General features: G+C 53.6%; 5 protein-coding genes across 5 annotated transcripts; 4 read left to right on the top strand and 1 right to left on the bottom strand.

Moving 5' to 3' along the window:
* Positions 1-1340: 1340 nt before the first annotated feature.
* Positions 1341-3757, top strand: PG986_001384 (class E vacuolar protein-sorting machinery protein HSE1; the record flags this gene model as incomplete). The annotated part of the gene is made up of 5 exons (XM_066837606.1): positions 1341-1413; positions 1528-2269; positions 2317-2491; positions 2551-2851; positions 2907-3757. Exons 1-5 carry the CDS (start codon positions 1371-1373, stop codon positions 3755-3757), a joined length of 2112 nt encoding a protein of 703 aa, XP_066706499.1. The 5' UTR covers positions 1341-1370.
* Positions 3758-4797: 1040 nt separating this feature from the next.
* PG986_001383 (SNF2 family domain-containing protein) lies at positions 4798-7914 on the top strand (the record flags this gene model as incomplete). Its single annotated transcript, XM_066837605.1, has 1 exon — positions 4798-7914. One exon carries the CDS (start codon positions 4798-4800, stop codon positions 7912-7914), a length of 3117 nt encoding a protein of 1038 aa, XP_066706498.1.
* A 531-nt stretch (positions 7915-8445) lies between these two features.
* PG986_001382 (uncharacterized protein) lies at positions 8446-10481 on the bottom strand (the record flags this gene model as incomplete). The annotated part of the gene is made up of 3 exons (XM_066837604.1): positions 8446-10170; positions 10234-10302; positions 10371-10481. 3 exons carry the CDS (start codon positions 10479-10481, stop codon positions 8446-8448), a joined length of 1905 nt encoding a protein of 634 aa, XP_066706497.1.
* Positions 10482-11804: 1323 nt separating this feature from the next.
* Positions 11805-14036, top strand: PG986_001381 (P-loop containing nucleoside triphosphate hydrolase; the record flags this gene model as incomplete). The annotated part of the gene is made up of 3 exons (XM_066837603.1): positions 11805-12132; positions 12188-13926; positions 13980-14036. 3 exons carry the CDS (start codon positions 11805-11807, stop codon positions 14034-14036), a joined length of 2124 nt encoding a protein of 707 aa, XP_066706496.1.
* Positions 14037-17531: 3495 nt separating this feature from the next.
* PG986_001380 (phosphoenolpyruvate carboxykinase) lies at positions 17532-20341 on the top strand (the record flags this gene model as incomplete). Its single annotated transcript, XM_066837602.1, has 9 exons — positions 17532-17643; positions 17735-17786; positions 17852-17883; positions 17959-18008; positions 18078-18119; positions 18188-18312; positions 18377-18410; positions 18936-19642; positions 19705-20341. The coding sequence occupies 9 exons, from the start codon at positions 17532-17534 to the stop codon at positions 20339-20341; spliced, it is 1791 nt and encodes a 596-aa protein (XP_066706495.1).
* Positions 20342-21321: the final 980 nt, after the last annotated feature.

Below are 21321 nucleotides of genomic sequence, written 5' to 3'. Positions count from 1 at the left end.
ACGACGCGATAAGGTGTCTGGCGAAGCCTTTGTCTTGGAGGATAGCTGCCTCATATCATAGGATGAGAAGGATTGGGCACGGCGGTGTTTGGACAATGTCTTGCAGGAGATGAAGACATCTGAGACGTGCCGCTAAGTTGAAGGTAGAATTATGGAGCTAGACACTGATTGGCAACTTGGACTCGGATCGAGGCCGGCCATTGTGTCAGAACAGTTGGCCTTTCTTTCTTTATTCCTCTTACATTGGCTTCATAATCGGGCCTGGGCCAGCGTACAGTAGAGGCCTTGGAGGTGGCGAGACTGCATGCCGCTTCAGTGGCAGGGGATTTGGACAGCGCCATTGAAACCAGTCTCAGGCACCAGCTGTGCTTGAAGGGATGAGCTCGGCTGTAAATACCACTTGGCATAGCTTGGGGGGCAGGATACGAGTTCTACGGGTAGTATAGACATGTAGACTAATGGAAGTGAGGAATAGTCCGCACATGAGAAACGAATAGAAAGCAAGATTCGATAACCGCGGGGGGTTTATCATCCACCTCTGCTGAGACTGCCCAGTCAAGTTGGGATAGCACGGCTAAGGTAGGGCAGTACCTACAGTACTGTTTACGCTCGGGGAGAGCATACGTCTCTCCTGGCGCGTTCGCATGCTTAGCTTGCTACGGGGTAGACAGACGACGCCATTTTACATGTATGTATGTATGTATGTGTATGTATGTATGTGTATGTATGTATGTGTATGTATGTATGTGTATGTATGTATGTGTATGTATGTATGTGTATGTATGTATGTGTATGTATGTATGTGTATGTATGTATGCATGTAAGAAATGGACCATTCAATGGGAGACTGGCCAACAAGCGGGGCTGGTCCCCGCCAGAGCATTCCTTCCACTTCCTGGGGGCAGGGGCCAGGGGGGCTAGGGGGTCAGGCATTGTGGCCCGCCCAGGGTCCCAGGGGCCCAGCTGGGCAGCTAGCTCCAGTGGGAGGGAGGGACCACATGAACAGTGAACACAGCCCACGAGCGCTGTGCCTTTAGCTAGCTTTAGGTGGTGGTACTTGCCGAGTTAGGCTACAGCCAGCTCGTCCACAGCCATCTTTAGGTTACTATGTACTTACTTTGGCAGGTATCTTATCTTAGTAAGTACATCCCAACATTGATGTTAGGTAGCCAATTTCCAAGGTTCCTTTCGAGAACTCTCTTCTGCAACCGCACCACGTCAGCTCCAAACATCATATTCTTTCTCAAATTGCCGTGCCCGAAACCGACCAGAGATCGCGACATCCCCTGGATACTGCCCATCAACTTGTTCACAGAAACCATCAGACGCGGCTCTCTCATACCAGCCCATCCGGCCGGCAAACCGCCAACATGTTCCGAGCAGCAGCTCCATCGCCGTATGACGAGGCTATTGGTACGTCATCATCGCCCCCTCCGCCTGCCACCCTAACTACAGCCCAGCCAGGGAGAACAAGAGAGCGACAGCACCATGCGCGACACTCCAGCTAATCACACTGTCCTCAAATAGCAAAGGCGACCGACGAGAATCTCACTTCCGAAGACTGGGGCGCCATTATCGAAGTATGCGACAAGGTCTCTACCGACCCCAACGGTCCCAAGGAAGCCGTCCAGAGCATTATAAAGCGTCTCGCCCACCGCAATGCCAACGTCCAGCTGTACACCTTGGAGTTGGGCAACGCCCTATCCCAGAACTGCGGCAAGGAGATGCACCGCGAACTAGCATCGCGTGCCTTTACCGATGCCCTGTTGAAGCTTGCCAACGATCGCAACACACACCAGCAGGTCAAGGCCAAGATTCTCGAGAGGATGAAGGACTGGAGCGACATGTTCAGCAAGGACGCCGACCTGGGCATCATGTACGACGCCTATTTCCGCCTGAAGCAGAATAACCCCACATTGCAGCCGCCGTCGGCGCCCCAGAAGAACAGATTGACCGATGTCGATCGCCAGAAGGAGGAGGAGGAGTTGCAGATGGCTTTGCAGCTCTCCCTACAGGAAGAGGAGCGCAAGAAAAAGGTGCCCGAGAGCAGCTCTGCCGGCCCCGGGCCCAGTTCTACCGGCGCCGGCGCCGGCGCCGCCACTTCAGGAGGTCCTTCTGGCGCCCCGCAAGACCAATCTCAAGCGGTACCGTCACATCCTACAGGGACCACTGCCGCGACTGTATCTCGCGTGAGAGCTCTGTACGACTTTGTACCAAGCGAACCAGGGGAGTTGGAATTCAAGAAAGGCGACGTCATTGCGGTGCTCGAGTCCGTCTTCAAGGATTGGTGGCGTGGCTCGCTGAAGGGCAACACAGGCATTTTCCCTTGAACTACGTGGAGAAGCTCACCGACCCAACTCCCGATGAGTTGCACCGTGAGGCCCAAATGGAAGCCGAAGTCTTTGCCGAAATCAAGAACGTCGAGAAGCTGCTCACCCTGCTGAGCACTTCCAATACTGCGCCTCGCGAGGAGGACAATGAGGAGATTTCTGTAAGCCCATGCCTCGAGAGGAGTGTATAGCCGGAGCATGCCCGCTGACTGCCATTTAGAAACTTTACCATCAGACGCTTGCCATCCGGCCCAAGTTAATCAAACTGATTGAGAAGTATTCGCAGAAGAAGGACGATTTCACCCAGCTCAATGAAAAGTTTATCAAAGCACGGAGAGATTATGAAGCTCTATTGGAATCTTCCATGTCACACCCGCCTGGGCCTACTTATCATCAGTACGCACATCGTCCGTCCATTCCCGGCCCAGGGTATCCGGGTGGCGGTCCCGGTTATGCTGCCCAAGGGACACCGGCTCCGGCGCAGCAAGATCCTCAGCGATATTACACGCCGGCCCCCCAAGGTGAATAAATAGAATAAATCAAATTTCACCTGCGCACATTGTTGACATGTTCCAGAACAGCCCCATTTCCAGGCTTCGTCACCGGCCCCTAACTTCCAGCGGCCCACGCCAGGTCCCGCCCCGTTCTATTTGCAAGGGGCCGAGGTCCCTTCGCAGGGCGGACCACCGCCCAGTCAGCAGCAGCAGCCACCGTACCCCCAGGGCGGCCCCCAGGGGAATCAGCAGCAGTATCCACCCAGAGACCAACAACCTTCGCGCATAGCTGCTGGCAAACAGCCAGCCAACATCGCCACGTCGTCTCCTCCGCCCCAGCCCTATTCGGGATACTCTTCGCAATCTCCGGCACAAGGCGGCCAACGCCCCCAGAGCACGTACGGCAATCCCCAAGAGCTTGCAACTTCCGTTTATGACTCCCCTGTCGCTCCCCACCGCCAGGGCTCGGGCGATCCCTATTCGGCCTCGGTCTATTCAACGGAAGACCCTTATGCCAGCAGCAGTCCAACTGCGCCATCTGCGCCTCCACCGCTGGCACCTGTTGGCCCGCCTCAAGGGGTACCTACGCCTCTGGCTGTCGGTGGGTTGCCTTCGGCTCCCTCGGCACCTTCTCAGCCGCAGTATTCCGCATACAACCCCCACCAACAGCAGCAGCCGGCCTTTGATGCCCCTTCTGCCCCTTCTGCTCCGTCTGTCCCGACCAGTGCCCCTCCGCCCGTGCCAACGGGTGCTGCTCCTCCGATCCCCGCCCCCCTTGCCATTGGTCGGCCACCCAACTCTGATGCTCGGCAAGGCCTGCCTAGCCAAATGAGCCCCCCTCCAGGGCAGGCGCAGTACAAGGCCTACGTCCCTCCCGGATCTAACAACGAACCCAGTGCCCCACAGGATTTCTACAGGCAGAGCGCTTACTAGGCGGTAATGCGGATGGAGAACGATCTCATCGCAGCAAGAACACTCCCTGAACGACGGTATATACCCCAGCAATGATAATTGGGCCTTTCTGCGTGGTGGCAATCGCTGTCAATACGATACCTGCAAGCGTTGATTCATTAGGCCGTGTGCATTTATAACAGTCATACCTATGTCACGACATTGTCTTGAAGTCGCCGGGTCCTGCTCGCCAGTGAAACCTGGTTGTGACGAGTGATATTATGCCAGGGGTTCTTTTGGTGTGACCGTTGTCCAAAAATGTTCTGTCTGTAGCCGATGGCCAGCCGCCCTGCCCTGTAGCCAGTTGTCTAGAGGTAAAAGACTTGTTGAGATGCCAGAAGAGCGGTAGTTCCAGTCGTAGACGGAATTGTCGTTCGGCCTTTAGATAAGTGCCTGCTACTTACTCATGGGCTGCCAGGCTGCCTCTAGAAACTGGGTTGGCGCTTAACCCTTTCAGGAGTCTGGGGGGAGGGGGGTTGGCCAGGCAATGAGGTCATCTCAAAACAACCCAAGTGTTTCTGGAACAGCCCACCACAGGAACGACGACCCCTCTACAACAACCCAAGCACCGATACGTGGACGCGACGCGAAATCACTCGATACTTAAGATTGGTAGGTATCGCATCACACGTCGGTATCGCTTTATGCAGGGCGTATGTTGGCAACAGATTGCAGGTCGAAAGAATTGGAAGCCTACTTGGACACCTATTTGTCGGCTCTTTTTTTTTTTTTGCCTGCCCACCCCGCTCCCACGTCCCCCCGCCATAAGTTGTTGTTTACCGCAGCCCTCGACCGGCCTCGACACCACAATCCTCCAACACCGACCTCGAAGCGCAAGACGCGTCAACTAATTCTCTCTCCACCCCAAGTGCCCCGGGCTCGTCAAGCTGGAGCAAGAGAACAGCCCCAGCAAGGGCTTTAGGGAAAGCCTGAAGGAGGGGTTGAAAGAAACATTCAAGGAGGGGCTAAGAGAACTGTTACATCCACGATCACCCGGCCCAAACCCGCAGCCATCCGGCAATATGGTCAAGGAACACGCTCCTCCCAACATTCCCCCACGCCATTCGAGTAATCATGACAAGGCGAGCGGTTCGTCGCGCCCCTCTAGCCAAGAGAACGACATAGCCAACATCGTCACCAAGACCAATGGCTTCGGACAGCTCAATAGCACCACCAACCAGAGCACCGCCCCTGCAAGCTCGGGGGCAAAGCCGGCAGTCAAACCGAACGCCTACGGGAAGAGCATCGAAGACAAATACGCCAACCTGTTCATTCAACCGAAAAACCGACCAGAACATCACCGCCCGCACCGCATTAATGGCCCGTTGCAGGCTACCGCTAAGGACAGGAAGCAGGCTCCGCCGCCAATGTTCACTTCAATCCCCGGACCGGAAGGATCGGCCACGAACCCCATCTCAATCAACGACAGGGGCCCGATGTCGATATACAGTCAGCCTGGAATCTATTCTGAATATGTCGATCCAAAGAAGGCTGCCGCGGACCTGAAGGCACTGATAGAAGGATCGGTTGAGGATGACGAGGAAAAGGTCCCTGACGACGGCGTAGACCGATCCCAAGTGGATGGTCTCAAGGTCAGGCTGCTACCACATCAGGTTGAAGGCGTTGAGTGGATGAAAGGCCGTGAACTGGGCCCCGTGAAGAAAGGCAAAGTTCCCAAGGGCGGCATTCTGGCCGACGATATGGGCCTGGGCAAGACACTGCAGTCCATTTCGTTGATTCTGTCGAACCCGAAACCAAATGACGCTACCAAACTCGTTGGTGTTGATAAGACCACGCTTGTTGTGGCACCGCTTGCTCTGATTCGGCAATGGGAGGCCGAGTTGAAAGACAAGGTGACCGACTCTCACAAGCTGAAGGTTCTGGTGCACCATGGGCCTCAACGCACCAAGCGATTCGAGGATCTGCGCCGCTACGATGTTGTCATCACCACCTACCAGATTCTCGTGTCCGAACACGGGCACTCGAGCAATTCGCTAAAGGCAGGCTGTTTCGGCTTGCACTGGTACCGTGTCATCCTCGATGAAGCTCACACCATAAAAAACCGCAATGCCAAGTCCACCAAGGCCTGCTATGAGCTGCGCAGCGTCTACAGATGGTGCCTCAGTGGAACCCCCATGCAGAACAATCTGGACGAGCTGCAGAGCTTGGTCAAGTTCCTTCGTATCAAGCCCTACGATGACCTTCGAGAGTGGAAAGAGCACATCGAGCAGCCCATGAAGAACGGCAAGGGAGAAGTGGCGATTCGTCGATTGCATAGTGTCCTCCGATGCTTCATGAAGCGCCGCACAAAGGATATTCTCAAGCTGCCTGGAGCACTCGATACCGGCGAGAAGAAGGAGGGAGACGAGGGTTTCGGTGAGAAATCCGCCACTTCGGGCTTCAAAATTACAGAGCGGAAAGTCACAAAGGTGGAGGCCAGATTCTCACCGGCGGAGAGACGTTTCTACGAGCGACTCGAAGCGCGTACTGACAAGAGCCTTGAGAGCATGATGAAATCCCAGGGCAAAGTAAATTATGCAAATGCCTTGGTTCTACTCTTGCGATTGCGCCAGGTCTGCAACCACCCTAAGCTGGTGGAGGGTAAGCTCGAGAAAGACAAGGATGCGCTGAATACCGACGCCAAGGTCAAGAAGGACGACGGAGATGTGGATGATTTAGTTGCTTTGCTTGGGGGTATGACCGTGGAGGCAAAATACTGCGATATTTGCGGCTGGGCTCTTGATAAGGACAACCGCGTCAGTGGCAAAGACCAGTGCAAATCCTGTTTCGAGGACCTCGAATACTTCAACAAGCACGAAGAAGACGCTTCCATGGTAGGCCCACAGAAGAAAAAGACGAAGTCCAAGTCCAAGCTGAAGGCGAAGACGGCCGGCAAAGAGAAAGGGAGTGTGGAGGCCGAGGCAGTGAAGAAGCCCCAGCGTAAGCAACGAAACCGGCGCGCTATTGTTGACAGCGATGATGAAGAGGCCGATGGCGACTGGATAGTCTCTGGAGATGAGCAAGGCTCGTTGAGACTCGGCAAAGCTGGTGGCACAGATGACGAAAATGCGGAAGGCGAAGGAGAGACGATCAACTCCCAGGACTTGGACGATGAGTCGGAAGACGACGGCAGCCAGTTGAACAGCTTCATCGTCAAAGACGACAGCCTGAAGCCAAGACATTCGCAGCAAGACCTTGGCGACTCGGATTCAGATGACAGTCTTCCGTCCCTCTCCGAGATCCATCAGTCTCGAGCTGGTGCTAAGAAAGCGAAAGCCGCGCTCTCACCAGATACAGAGTCCGACGAGTCTCAAGACGAGGACGCAGACTCGGAGTCGGGGACGGATTCGGAAGACGGTGTTTCTGCATCCGACCTAGAATCGGATTCAGATGACGGACAGTCCTACAAAGTGTTCCGCAACAAGGAGAAAACACCAACGGTTCTCGCATCTGCCAAGATACGACAGCTCCTGTCCATCCTACACACTGAAATTGAGGACCACAAATTCATCGTCTTCAGCCAGTTTACCTCAATGCTGGACATCGTCGAGCGCTTCTTCCGCAAGGATGGCATTCGTTACGTCCGGTATGACGGCTCGATGAAGAACGACGCGCGTGAGGCGGCGCTTGATTCTCTCCGCAACGATCCCAAAACACGTGTTTTGTTATGCTCTCTACGCTGCGGTGCTCTTGGCCTGAACTTGACGGCTGCCTCGCGCGTAGTGATTCTCGAGCCGTTCTGGAACCCCTTCGTAGAGGAGCAGGCCATCGACCGTGTGCATCGTCTCACCCAAAAAGTCGACGTCGTGGTCTACAAAATCACCGTGGAGAACACGGTTGAGGAGCGTATTCTGGAGCTGCAGGACAAGAAGCGGCTTCTCGCCGAACAGGCCATCGAGGGCGGCATGCGCAAGGAAGCGCTCAAGCTGGGCGTCAAGGAGATGATGGAGCTGTTCCGTCCTGGTGGCGGCAGCGGCGATGGTCGGGGACAGCGAGAGACCACGCCCTACGAGGACGCCGGCAGTCGTGTCTCGGACGATGCGAGTATTGTCAGTAGCAGCCGGAGTGACCTCGTGACGAGGCAAAAGCCTAACAAGTCGAGAGCTCAGGAGAATGCAGTGTATGGTCGACGGTGGTAGAAACTGTGCTGCCTACCTAGAGTTTTGGACGAGTCAAGGTATACACGGCGTTAGGGTGGTTGGGTATCAGGGATTGGTTGGTATACGCTTGATGAGAAAGTAGATGTTATGTTTGGAACGAATATTACGAGAAGGATAACATGCCCATTTTGGGCCACGGGCATAGCTGCACCATCGATGATTGGGCTATAGAATTGGTTGAAGTCGGTCGGCTTTTCGGGCTACGACTGGTGTCTCTTGTTCTTGTGTAGGTGTAAAAAAATACATGAAACAATAGTTTTAATCCCATTCTAGTGATGTGATTGGGTGCTCATTATCCATAGTCTCGTGATATTAGTTCTAAGCATGTGCTTGTATGTCTGTAATGCTCTTACGACTCTGTAGTAAGGCCTGTCTATCTACCCACCCCCGTCTAGAAAATAATTTCATACTTCCCAAGTACCACCTTCTTTCAGCCAAAACACATGCGCCAGCGCCAGCAAGCACCCTTTTCTCTGTTCCTTTTTCTTGTGACCTTTATGCATATGCCCCTTACACGCCTTCCCCGTCACCTGGCGCATCTGTGTACGGGTCGAACCCCATCTTCCTCGCCGCTTCGGCCCGGGCGGCCCATCGCTCTTTACCATGGAGACCGCTCTCCGAGGCCGACTCGTCGAGGTAGAACTTGAGCACGTGGTCCGGGATGGCCAAGTGCGTCGTCTGCTCGAACTCCTGCAGACTGGTAAGTCGCAGAAGCATCTCCAGCAGCGACAGCGAGGTCCGGATGGCTCCGAAAGGGGACCGTTCTATGGCCGTTGTGCTCAGCTGCGTCTGACGGCGGTGGTGATTCTGATGATTGCGATGTGGTGTAGAAGGAAGGGTTGCAAGTTCGGTAGATGGAGGCGGCGGCGGCGGATGGCCATGATAGTGGGATAGGGACTGGTGCGACGACACTGCCGGCTCAGCCTGGGGCTGTTGCGAGTAAGAGGAGGCCGGTCGGGATGTCGGAACCGAAGATGAAGAAGCAATGCTCATACGGTGAAGCTGGTTCATCAGGTTGATATCTATCGAGGCGCGGGCCACACGCCGGAAATGCGGATGCTCGGGCGCTTCTTGCGTGGACGATTCGTCGTCGACTGTTGACGAATCATCTTGGTCCAGCTCGAACACCTCGAGCGCCATCCATTCCGGGTCCAGATTAGGAGGGATTGACCACTGTCTTTTGGATGTGCTCTCAATCTTCGATGCTATTGTAGTCTGTATTGCTGTACATCCTTGCTCGGTGCTTTTCCCGACTTGGCTCTCCTCGCGAATTTGGCGATCTATGATGTCCTGTGGGTCAAGCTCCTCCTCGGAATCGAGAGTTACATCATCAACTCTCTCTATCAAGTCTAAGACGGGGCTTTCGTCGCTCGGCGGGCTGGATTCCGTCTGCGGGGTTACCTGTTGGACATCCCTCTTCAGCAGAAGCACTGGGTTGCTGGATACTCCATCATCGTTAGTAATGTTGAGTATCCTTCCTACGTCTGCATAGAACATTTTCGATATTTGGCCGACAGGGATCGTCTCCCTTATCCCCGCTAGGCTGACGCCATCATACGATGCCGGCTCAATATTGCCATTGTCCAACGTGTGGACACGCCCATCGTCCAGGTCTTCCACGATCTGGAGTTGGTAAGAGTATGCATAGCCAGCCGGCACGTCCTCGGCATAGTGCCCAACAGGAGGTGATCGGTAAAGTCGCACGCGGGCTTTGTGGACAACTTCCTGCCATGTGGGTTTGCGCTGACCTTCTTCAAGGCCATATGGCTCGCCTTCCTGCGGAGAGGCATGACCGCGGAATAGCATGTACAGGGAAAGCGTAAAGTCTGGGCCTATCTGCATGGGCCGGACCGGGTTGAGAACGTATTGGGTGTCGCCGACATTGAGAAGCATGCTCGCTTGGAGCAGCCGGGCCGGGCTGAAGGTAGACTGCTGCGTTTGTATGCCACCAATGGCCGAAACCCATAGGCTGATCAGCGGTATAGCATCGTCGATACTGACTATTAGATACTTCATCTGGCTGATGATGGAGACCATGTCGGCATGGCGTTGCTTGGCCGAGGTGGTGTGGCCTGCATGCGCCGTCTCCTCCTCGAGAAGGGCGGCATCCGCCAGCTTCTTGCCCAGAGCATCGATATCTTCGCGTAGCTCCCTGGAAGTGTGGACCACAGCCTCCAGGGCGGCGTTGCCTCGCGTGTAGCGAAACTCTATGGACTCCAAGATTGGCGATACAAGCTGCAGATTGGCTCATCAATACGGGCCAGCTATGACGGGCAGCGGAGAGCTGTGGCGACTTACTTCGATTTTCCTGGCCAAGCGACGTTGCAACATGGCCAGTTCGACTTTGAGAGGATCATCTTCGACCGACTTTGGCAAGAACCATCAGCTCTGTCTGTGGCTTGGATGGGTCAATGCAGGGGGTGCCAGGTACTCACCTTCAACAGCCTGGAGCCTTGTTGGATGATGAAGGTCGAGGACAATGCAAGGCATGACCGGATGGCGTAACTGGTAGCATGGTGTGAGAGTTTGATAAGGAATGCATCCATACTCAATACTCGGGGCTGTCACGGGATGGACTAGCAGTTGTCAGGAACCAACCATGTGGATGCGGCTGGACGTGAATAGAAGCGATGACTGGCGAGGCGAGAATGAAGAAGGGCAATTAACATTGGAGGTCCGAAGTCAATGGAACAAGATTGAAGACAGTTGGTCTCAAGAATCAATCATACAACGGGCCCATAGTATCGCGGTCAAGTCCGGCATGTGGCCTTGCTCTTCCTTCGTCCCCGGAGCGGCTGCTTGCTGCTGTTGGCATCATTTTCGTCACGGCATTGAAGAAGCTTGCTCACTCACCACATTTGATGCACGGGGCTCTCCCTAGCACGAGCCCCACCCCTAACCTTACTCAAGTATGAAGTAAGGTTACGGCAGGCAGCAGGTACCTACATACCTACATACATTATGTACCCAAAGCAATCAATGGCAACGCAACGACAACATTGATCAATGCTTTTTTTTGCCCTGGCTTGGCCTGGCTGCCCGGAGTGTGCCAGGCGTCAAGGCAGCCTATACGAAGCACAGTGTGAGGAGTTCAGTACGCATTCAGGCCAATCAGCTCCAACAAGGAAATCGTGTGATTGCCTAAAGAGAACAGGGCGTAGGGCTGGGTTCTCAAAGAACCCAGCCTGAGCCAGCACACAAGTTGCCAGAGCCGTACAAGCACTGTATCGGTACAGTCTAGCAGATTCCCACGGGATGCTGTTGACCTAATAAGCTGCGAATGCCTAACCTGCAGGGGCCGACCCCGCCATGGGAACTTTTGCTGTGCTCGTCACCAAGGTTGGGTTTGGGTTACAGGTCTGGAAACCAGGCTGCAATGACGGGAGGGAGTCATCGCTAGATTTTAATTGAATAAAACACTCGAGGAAAAGGAAAAGCATTCGCTCCAAATGACAAACAGAGGCAGATGTCCCAAGAGTGACACTCGCCCAGAAGAATTCTTTTTCTTCTGCAAACAAGTAAACTCAACATCAAGCACCCATCGAGGCCCAGTAAGTCCTCCCGTCACACACACGCAGCCCAAGCAAGGTAGGTAGGTAGGTACCTGCGTAATCAAATTAATTCAAAAGCGGCCACTTCCCGCCCAGATTCTGTCCAATTTTGCCCCGCATTCACAGCCCGCCAGGTCAGACTTCTTTCGTTGCCTTCCTGTCCAGTCGCACAAATTTCTGACTGCAAAGACTCCAGACCGTCGGCGACTAGTCCATTTCTCTTCTGCCCAAGCACTTTTGCAGGGCCTTTTCATCCCGCCTACCTCTCGCCAACCAGCTCAACAACACTGCTGTGAGAAGTCATACTCTGCCGCCACCATGTCCGACCTCAACTCATGGGAAGACGACCCCGCGGCGCAGGATGAGAACCTCGCGCGCCAGGCACAACAGCAGATGAACCTGACCAACCAGCCTCAACAGGGCCAAGCCAGCTTCCACCCCGCCGCTTCCTCTTTCCAACCGGGAGCCTCTACTTTCCAGCCTGGTGCTGCGTCCTTCCAGCCCGGCCAGGCCTACGGCGGCTACCCCCAATATCAGAACCAGTACTACGGTGGCCAAGGACAGTTCCAACAATACGGAGGTCAGGGTTACCCCCAATATGGCCAAGGCTATGGCCAGGTCTACGGAGGCCAACAAGCCGGCTACGGTAAGTGTCTGGGCGGTAGTATGTTTTGTGTGCCGTGTACTGACCAAAACGACAGGCCAGCAGTACCCTCCTCAGTTCCAGCAGAATCAAATGCCCTACCAAGGCCAACAATCGCAACAGCAGGCCCCTGCAGCTCCGGCGGCTGCCCCGGCGGCTGCCCCAGTATCCAACGAGCCGAAGCCGGTCGCTAAGAAGGTCGGAGGCACCAAAGTACTCAGCATAGGTGGTGACCCTCCCAAGCCCAAGGCCGCCGCGCCAGTCAAGTCTTTGTCGATCGTAGCTCCGGCGGCGCCCAAGGACGAGCCCAAGAAAGAGGAGGAGAAGAAGGATGCCGCTGAGGCGGGTTCTAAGGTCACAGCTGCCAAGGCCCTGGAAAAGACTGGAGAGTCGACCCAGGATAGCGGAAAGACTTCTCCGACTCCTTCCTCTGGTCGCTCTAGCCCAAGCAGAGCCGCCAAGGCTCAGGCCAAGAGAGATGCAGACGCTGTCGCTGCCGAGCAAGTGGCAGATGTTGATGAGGATACGCTAAAGGAAATCTACGGCAAGGAGCACGTCAACATCATTTTCATTGGGCACGTTGATGCCGGCAAGTCTACCCTTGGTGGCTCTATTCTCTACTGTACCGGTATGGTTGATGAGCGAACCATGGACAAGTACAAGCGTGAGGCAAAGGACTTGGGCCGAGAAACCTGGTACCTGTCCTGGGCTTTGGATCTCACTAAGGAGGAGCGAAGCAAGGGCAAGACCGTCGAGGTTGGCCGTGGCTTCTTCGAGACCGAAAAGCGTCGATACAGTATCCTGGACGCACCTGGCCACAAGACGTATGTGCCCAACATGATTGGTGGAGCCTCTCAGGCCGACGTCGGCATTCTCGTCATTTCTGCCCGCAAGGGTGAGTACGAGACTGGTTTCGAAAAGGGTGGCCAGACTCGCGAGCATGCCATGCTTGCCAAGACTCAGGGTGTCAACAAACTCATCGTTGCTATTAACAAGATGGATGACCCGACCGTCAACTGGTCTCACGACAGATATAAGGAGTGCACTACTAAGCTCGCCCAATTCTTGAAGGGAACTGGCTACAACCTGAAGACCGACGTCTTCTTCATGCCCATTGCTGCCCAACAGACCCAAGGTATCAAGGACCGAGTGCCCAAGGACAAGTGCCCATGGTACGATGGCCCGTCTCTGCTGGAGTACCTTGATAACATGACGGCACTGGAGCGCAAGCTTAATGCCCCCTTCATGATGGCAGTTAGCGGAAAATACCGAGACATGGGAACCATGATTGAAGGTAAGGTCGAGGCCGGTGTTATCAAGAAAGGCATGAGCCTTATCATGATGCCCAACAAGGACAAGGTCGAGGTTGCGGCTGTGTATGGTGAACAGGAAGAGGAAATCGGCATCGCGCAAGCCGGTGATCAAGTCCGCGTACGCCTTCGAGGCATTGAGGAAGAAGATATCCTGCCTGGATTTGTTCTTTGCTCGCAGAAGCGTCTGGTTCATAATGTGTCCACGTTTGAAGCACAGATCAAGATTCTTGAGCTCAAGAGTATCCTCAGTGCCGGTTTCAACTGCGTGCTGCATGTGCACTCAGCCATCGAAGAAGTCACATTTGCTGAGCTGATGCACAAGCTTCAGAAGGGCACTGGCCGAAAGAGCAAAGCGCCCCCCACGCACGCCAAGAAGGGCGATAGCATCATCGCGCGAATGCAGATCACAGGTGGTGCGGGATCCGTCTGTATTGAACGCTTCGAGGACTATCCGCAAATGGGTCGTTTCACCCTGCGAGACCAGGTAAGAAACAGCATTGAGCATTTGCCTCCATGAAAAGTATTAACGCATGTCAGGGACAAACAATTGCCATTGGCAAGATTACCAAGCTTATTAGCAACGATACTGCTTAAATGAGGCCAAGAGAAGGTTGTTCTAAATTCGATGGCCGGAGAGTAGAGGTGACGAGGAAAGGCGGAATCCCGTTAAGTTACGAATCGCTTCACGAAAGCCTTCGACCCTCTGCGGTGGGAGATGCATATGGCGATGATCGTAAAGAGCCAGTCAAGCCAACGTTTTCTTGATGAAGAATACAAAAAGTATCTGATGATCCCGAACCGTGGCATTGATTCGGGACGTCGAACTTACATCGGATAAAGGGGTCTGGGCCGTTTGATGCCGGAAAGGGGCTAGCCATTTGCCCGTGATCAAGAATAGACTTTAGTCCCGACATGTTCCGCTTCTTCAATGCGATATGGACAAGCCGGGAAAAGTAGGAGCCAGGCAACAAGCACTGTCAAATGGTGAAACATACATGATCCAAAACTGCTAAACAGGGCTGCATAAATGGGGCACAATGCCAAGTACTGCCTAATCTTCAACTATGGCATGTGAAGATCATGATCTGGGGAAGTTGAGATATCCTTGACAAGGGCACGGCGGCGAGAAGGAGAAGGATGATCAACCAGAAATTATAGTGACTGGTCCTTGACCACCAACGGGCATTTGTAGATGAGTATGTATCGTATCTGAAGGAGAGGGTGACTGGCCGTCAGGTCTGAGGTAAGGTCTACTGGCGACGACGTCAATCAACCATGACCTGTACGAATTGGCTGTGCTTGTTACCGTCCAATGCCTCGCTGGTGACAACAAGGAAAGCCCGGTCGAAAGGGACTCCACCCCACCGGCGCCCGCAGAGTTTTGCATACATTACTCCAGAGCCCAGCCGCAAGATGGCAGGCGGTGGGTGGTGGGTGGTGGGTGTGTGTTTGTGTTAGTTAGTGGGTTAGCAATACTCCATAGTAATAGTGGCTACGCGTACATGTACACTAGAAGCTGACTCCACGATCCATTCCCAAGTTGTCAAGCTTTTTTACCATAGGAAATGCATTGTGAGACGAGCTGCCCGACTTCGTGACTGGTTTTACGTCACTCTCCCTTTCGGATAAGTTCCGAGTGTATACAGGCATCACATGCTTCATGAAAAGGCACACATTCCAATAATGCGATTCCAGGGTGACATGCCCAGGTCTCAGCACCCTTTGGCTGCTTATGGCCGGCCAGCCCGTCACGATGGCAAATTTCCGTCGCTTGTTGTCCACCGTTGGCGTTAGTGAGCCTACGGCTAAGTCCAGTGACAATTTACCCTACGTTTATGTAACCTAAACATGTAGGCAAGGCCGAGTTGGCTGGGGTGAGAAACCCCGGAAAGAAGCCAAAGCCGATGGATTGCGCTAAAGACCGAGATGCAAATTCAGACGGCTGTGATTAATTACACGTACCTGCTGGCGAATACCCCGTAAACCACTACCCCCATTATGCGGGATAGCCTTTCAGGTAGTCGGTTCGCCGGTTGGTTTGCCATTTACGACAATGGGGGGACTAGTTCCTGATCTATCATGGCCCGCGGCTTTTCGGAGAATGTCGGGATGCTGGGTTATTCAATAATAACCCCAGCTGGGGAAGGAAAACCTGGAAGGGGGGGATGAATCTAGATCCAATGGCGGGACTGGGTTCGGCAAAGCGAGCGCGGCTGCGGAGTTGATAGTACCTAAGGTTGGTATGAAGGGGTGTAAGGGGGGTTGGAAAACGTGGAGGTGACCGATCCCCCAAGTTTTGGCCAAGCCTTCTCCGGTCGCAAGCTTTCATTGGGTTGTCGTTTGGCGAGTACTTGAGACCAAACGTACTTCTATGGAAGACGAATGCTGTACGTGAAGTAGGTAATAAGTAGTCGTTACTTGTAACATGCCGAGTAGGAGGAAATTGAATCAGGCAGCAAAAATGACGACCTGATACACCAGTAGAGCAGGCGTGCTCTGTTTGTCGACGAATGTATCAGACCTGCAGCCCGGCCGCATGGCGGTTGAGAGCCTCATTCCAGCACTGCACCAGGCGTAGAGGCAGGCTTGCAGGCTTGCAGGCTGGCAGGCTGGCTAGCGGGAGGGTCGAAGACGACGTAGCCGACTTGACGACCCGAGTTTCTGCCAGTCCTGTTCATCGGGTCGAAACGTCGGAGGTGTACACACTGCATGAAATGATAGGTACGCCTCCCACCGAACATCAAATTGAACCTACCAGCCAGCATCTATTTCCATTCCATCAGTCTCAGTCTCAGTCTCAATCTCAACATTGAACATTGAATGCAGCCTCAGACTTCGAGTGTGCTCGCTTTGGAAAGCTCACGCGCGCAACTTCCCGAAGTGTGGGACTCGTGGACTTAGCGACAGTTCCTTCGGGCCAGCGCTTATGGCTGATGGATAGCCGGGGTCCGTGAGTGATGTCTCCCTTTCTTCCTCCCAGTTGCCAATATTCGATGACTCGGATTCCCACAATCCACGTATGCGCACACATCTTTGCCCCTCCATAAGCCTTCTTCCTCCTATCTGTTACCACATACAACGTAATCGCGGGGCTTCTTACATGTTAGTTCGGGTGTGACCTAGCCTAAACCCTGTACGGGAAGAAAACAATGCGGAAGGGCTAGAGGAGTCTTTGGGTAAACGGAAGGGCCTGCCATGGATGATTCCCGCGATCAGCTACCTACATCATGTGTGTCTGTATGTGTGTATGCAAGTGCATCGATAGCACTGGTACCTTCAGATACTAGCAGACTAGGTCAGTATGCATGTATGTACCTGGAGGATTCCAATTTCGACCTCAGCCTACCACCGTCTGTTTCACGAATATTTATCGGCAGCAACGCCCGAGCAGCAATATGATTTTCCCGTGACTGGCAACGTCGGGAATGGCCCGTGAAGGGGGCCCCATGCAGGTGCTGTCGCGTGGGCTACGGTACCCCAAGTTTCCTGGCCGTGGCAGCAATCCGGGAAGAGGTGGGACAGGGCAATTCTACTTGTAGTATCTCGTCACACCACATTCCCAGCAATAGACGCTTGCGTCCCTGGACCAATCAGTGTTAGTGAGCTGGGCCCCATCACGCCCCGACAGGCTTGGGGTAAGCAGGAAAGGGTCGCTTCGGGACGGCAACTCCTCCAGGCTGCCCAGAACTCCACGGATGGCTGCTAGTTTTCGTTTCCAGGGGGGACGATGTCATCGACCAAGCACACGCAGTGCCTAGCCCTCCAGAGCGATAGCAGATGCATCGACTCCCGACCGTGCAGGGGCCGCGCCTCCGAGAAATAGTCGTGGCCCAGGGCCCAATCACCGTCAGCAACTACTGGCAGCCAGTGGTATGCGCCCAGCATCCTCCTGCGGCTCCACCCGGCCTACCCTCCTTAACCTTCTTATATCCTCGGCCCAGGCCCGCGATTAGAGACTCCACGAGCCACCGTCCTAGCACCCCATCACTTGCCCAGTATTGCCCGTGTGCGACCGATAGGTGGATCAGATCGTGTATTACATCCCTCAGCCATCAGAATCATCAGAACATTCCAAAAAGCTTAAGAACCATGAAGGACCCCGTCCAACGCACTGCTTCTCCCTACACCGATCCGTCAGTCAAAGGACCTCGATCACAGCAGCTCTTCTCCCATACCCATTCTCTCCTACACAACCACAAGAGTGAGCTTCTCCTCCCCCGGATCCTCGTCCTCCTCGTCCTCCTCGTCCTCCTCGTCCCATCCACGACGGACATGCTGACGTTCCTCTGCAGTGATTGCTCCCAACAAAGTCAACAAGACGGCTCTCCACCCTGGAGGCATTGAGTAAGTCGGCCGTGTCCCCAACGAGCCTACAGGACTCGATGACTGACTATCCCCGTTGGGTGTAGGCCGCAACAGGAAGCTGAGCACACGGAACTTGGTACGCATATGCCGACATAGACGCCGTCCGACACTCGATAGCGTTGCGAGCTTCAGCTGACATCGACTTACACAGAGATCGAACTCCACGACAAGGCTCACATTGACTACGACAGAGTCGCCATTGTACGTTCCCTACTACCGGTTCATTGAAGACGAGGGAGTATAGCGGAACGATACTAATGTGTTTGGCAGATCCCCAACCCTTCCGTCGCTGCCCTCTACGAAGATGCTCTGGTAAGACCACCTCACCCCTTACCCCAAACGTGTCGCCTTCAGAAGCACAATGCTGACGGGCTTATTAGGTATACGAGGTCGGCTCCGCTATCGCGTCCAGCGGCGCCTTGACAGCATACTCTGGTGCGAAGACTGGCCGCTCCCCCTCCGATAAGCGCATTGTGAAGGAGCCCTCTTCAGAGAACGAAGTCTGGTAGGTCTTCTTCCATCCCACTGGCATCGCCGGTTTTGAAAACACTCCTAACATGAATGGACAGGTGGGGACCCGTCAACAAGCCCATGGCTCCTGAGGTAGGCTCTTCGCATCCAGCTTCTGTTCGCCCCTTTCCCCCTTCCCCCTTCCCCCTTCCCTCCCCCTCACAATCTTCCTCCTCTCGCCGTCCTTCTTCCCCCTCTTGGCGCAGTCATTTAGTTGCCATGGACATCAAACGCCCCTCCATTGTGACGTACCTTGCCCATCCGAGCATCACACCAAAAACACTTGCCCCCCCAAAGTGACATGGTGCTATGACGACGAGGGCAATCTAGTGCTGCTGTGTTGCTCCCTTTGCCCGAAGTTGGGGGGGTTTGGCTCTGGGCAACAATTACTCGTTGGTCGGACCTTACGAGTCGTTGGTCTGGTCTGGCGCATTTTCCGGACCCCTGTACGATAGCGTCATACTCTGCAGGCGCGCCGAGATCTGCACCCCGCCCCCCACTTTTCCTTTCCTGACACCCGCGCACCAACCGATATGCCCCGCAACGCCTTGAATCACGTGCCCCCGACAGCGTGAGCTCGTGCAATGTTCTTTGATACTGACATGGGCGGCTCGACAGGTGTGGAAAATCAACAGAGAGCGCGCAATCGACTACCTCAACACACGAACTCGAATCTATGTCATCGATGGCTATGCCGGTTGGGACGAGAAATACCGAATTCGCGTCCGCGTTATTTGCGCCCGCGCATACCATGCCCTCTTCATGCGCAACATGCTCATCCGCCCGTCCAGGGAGGAGCTGGAGCACTTCCACCCTGACTACACAATCTACAATGCCGGCACCTTCCCGGCCAACAGATTCACGGAAGGCATGACCTCGGGAACCTCGGTCGCAATTAACTTTGCCGACAAGGAGATGGTCATCCTCGGCACCGAATACGCCGGTGAGATGAAGAAGGGTGTCTTCACCGTTCTGTTCTACGAGATGCCTATCAAGCATCACGTCTTGACACTGCACTCCTCGGCCAATGAGGGCAAGAACGGCGATGTCACGCTTTTCTTCGGCCTCTCGGGTACGGGCAAAACTACTTTGTCTGCCGACCCTAACCGAGCCCTGATCGGCGACGACGAGCACTGCTGGAGTGACCGCGGTGTCTTCAACATCGAGGGTGGCTGCTACGCCAAGTGCATTGGCCTGTCGGCCGAGAAGGAGCCAGATATCTACGGCGCTATCCGCTACGGCTCTGTGTTGGAGAACGTCGTATTCGACCAGCAGACCCGCGAAGTCGACTATGACGACTCCACCCTCACCGAGAATACTCGATGGTAAGTACCTCTTATTCCTTCAGACGCCCCGTCGGCGTTGGTGTGGACTAACCAGCTTGCAGTGCCTACCCCATTGAGTACATTAGCAACGCCAAGATCCCTTGCCTATCCAACAGCCACCCTAAAAACATCATTCTGTTGACTTGCGACGCTCGCGGTGTTCTGCCTCCGATTTCGAAGCTCAGCAGTGCGCAGACCATGTTCCACTTCATCTCCGGGTACACGTCCAAGATGGCCGGCACTGAGGATGGTGTGACGGAACCTCAAGCTACCTTCTCCTCTTGCTTCGCCCAGCCTTTCCTGGCTCTGCACCCCATGCGCTACGCGAAGATGTTGGCTGAGAAGATCGAGCAGCACTCTGCCAATGCTTGGTTGCTCAATACCGGCTGGGTCGGTGCCGGCTACACACACGGCGGTAAGCGCTGCCCTCTGAAGTACACTCGTGCGATCCTGGATGCCATCCACTCGGGTGAGCTTGCGAATGTGGAGTACGAAACGTACGAGGTTTTCAACTTGCCGGTACCCAAGACATGCCCTGGTGTTCCGGCAGAACTCCTTAACCCCGCCACTGCTTGGACGGCCGGCGCGGACAGCTTCCAACAAGAAGTCAAGAAGCTCGGAGGTCTCTTCATTGAGAACTTCAAGAAGTACGAGTCAGAGGCTACACCTGAAGTTAAGGCAGCTGGCCCCGTTGTTTAGACCACTGTGCTTCACGGTATCGCATTTTGATTTTGATTTTCCAGCTTTGATATCCGCATTGTTTGGCTCTCACGCAGTGCATTGGTCCATGGTGGGTGGCATGCTAAGACACGCCGCCTGGCGTGTACAAAGGGGTTATGATTTGGTACGGGCAAATTGATAAGAATTGAAGGCAGCTCTAGTGCAGAGTCTGTGATACATGAACGATACACCAGGGTGTAACCTGTGTAGCAACTGGGGCTCGCAGGCGTCTCTTCTTCTAGGGATAGGACTCTTGTACGAATGAAAACTTAGACAGCATCTTTATAGAGTAAATTCCTATTTTAAATTATTACTGTTCGGCTGGTGCGCGTGTACTTAATTACGGCAGCTGAGTTAATTTAATAAATAATGTGAGGATTTATAACTTTCTTATTTTTATTTAGTAAAGTAATCTCGTATATAAGTATATATTAATATTTCGAGGAGTCACGCTATCAGGTCTTGATGAGACGGGGCTGCAAGTAGGTCTTGAAATAAATGGAATTTGCGACAGAGAAGGAAAGGAAGAGAAAATCGAGCTAGGGCCGATGCGGCAGGTCGGTTTTGGCAATAGGGTGGTGGGGCTAGTGTAGGGTCTCCACACTAACCAGCGCACAGGCCAACGCACTATATTACTCGAGGTATAGAATTTATTTAAGTAAATATATATTTTATACTTTATATATTTAAATATATAATTTAATTAATACGATTTTTAATATATTAATAACGTGGTTTATTACTACGCGATATATATTACTTAATAACGCATTTAAATTTAATTTTAATATAATTAAACTTTAACGCGTAATACTTTTATAATTATAATACTTAATTAATTTTAAAGAAATCGGATAGTTTTAATAATTTAAGCGATACGAAACGAATCGAATTAAATAAACTAAATAATAATAATAAAAGCTTATAATATACCCGAATTAATTTTATATTATCGAATT

Source organism: Apiospora aurea (assembly GCF_038362705.1).
Source record: "Apiospora aurea strain CBS 24483 chromosome Unknown utg000001l_segment0_segment0, whole genome shotgun sequence".
Classification (NCBI taxonomy): Eukaryota; Fungi; Ascomycota; class Sordariomycetes; order Amphisphaeriales; family Apiosporaceae; genus Apiospora; species Apiospora aurea.
This window is presented reverse-complemented; position numbering and strand designations above follow the sequence as displayed.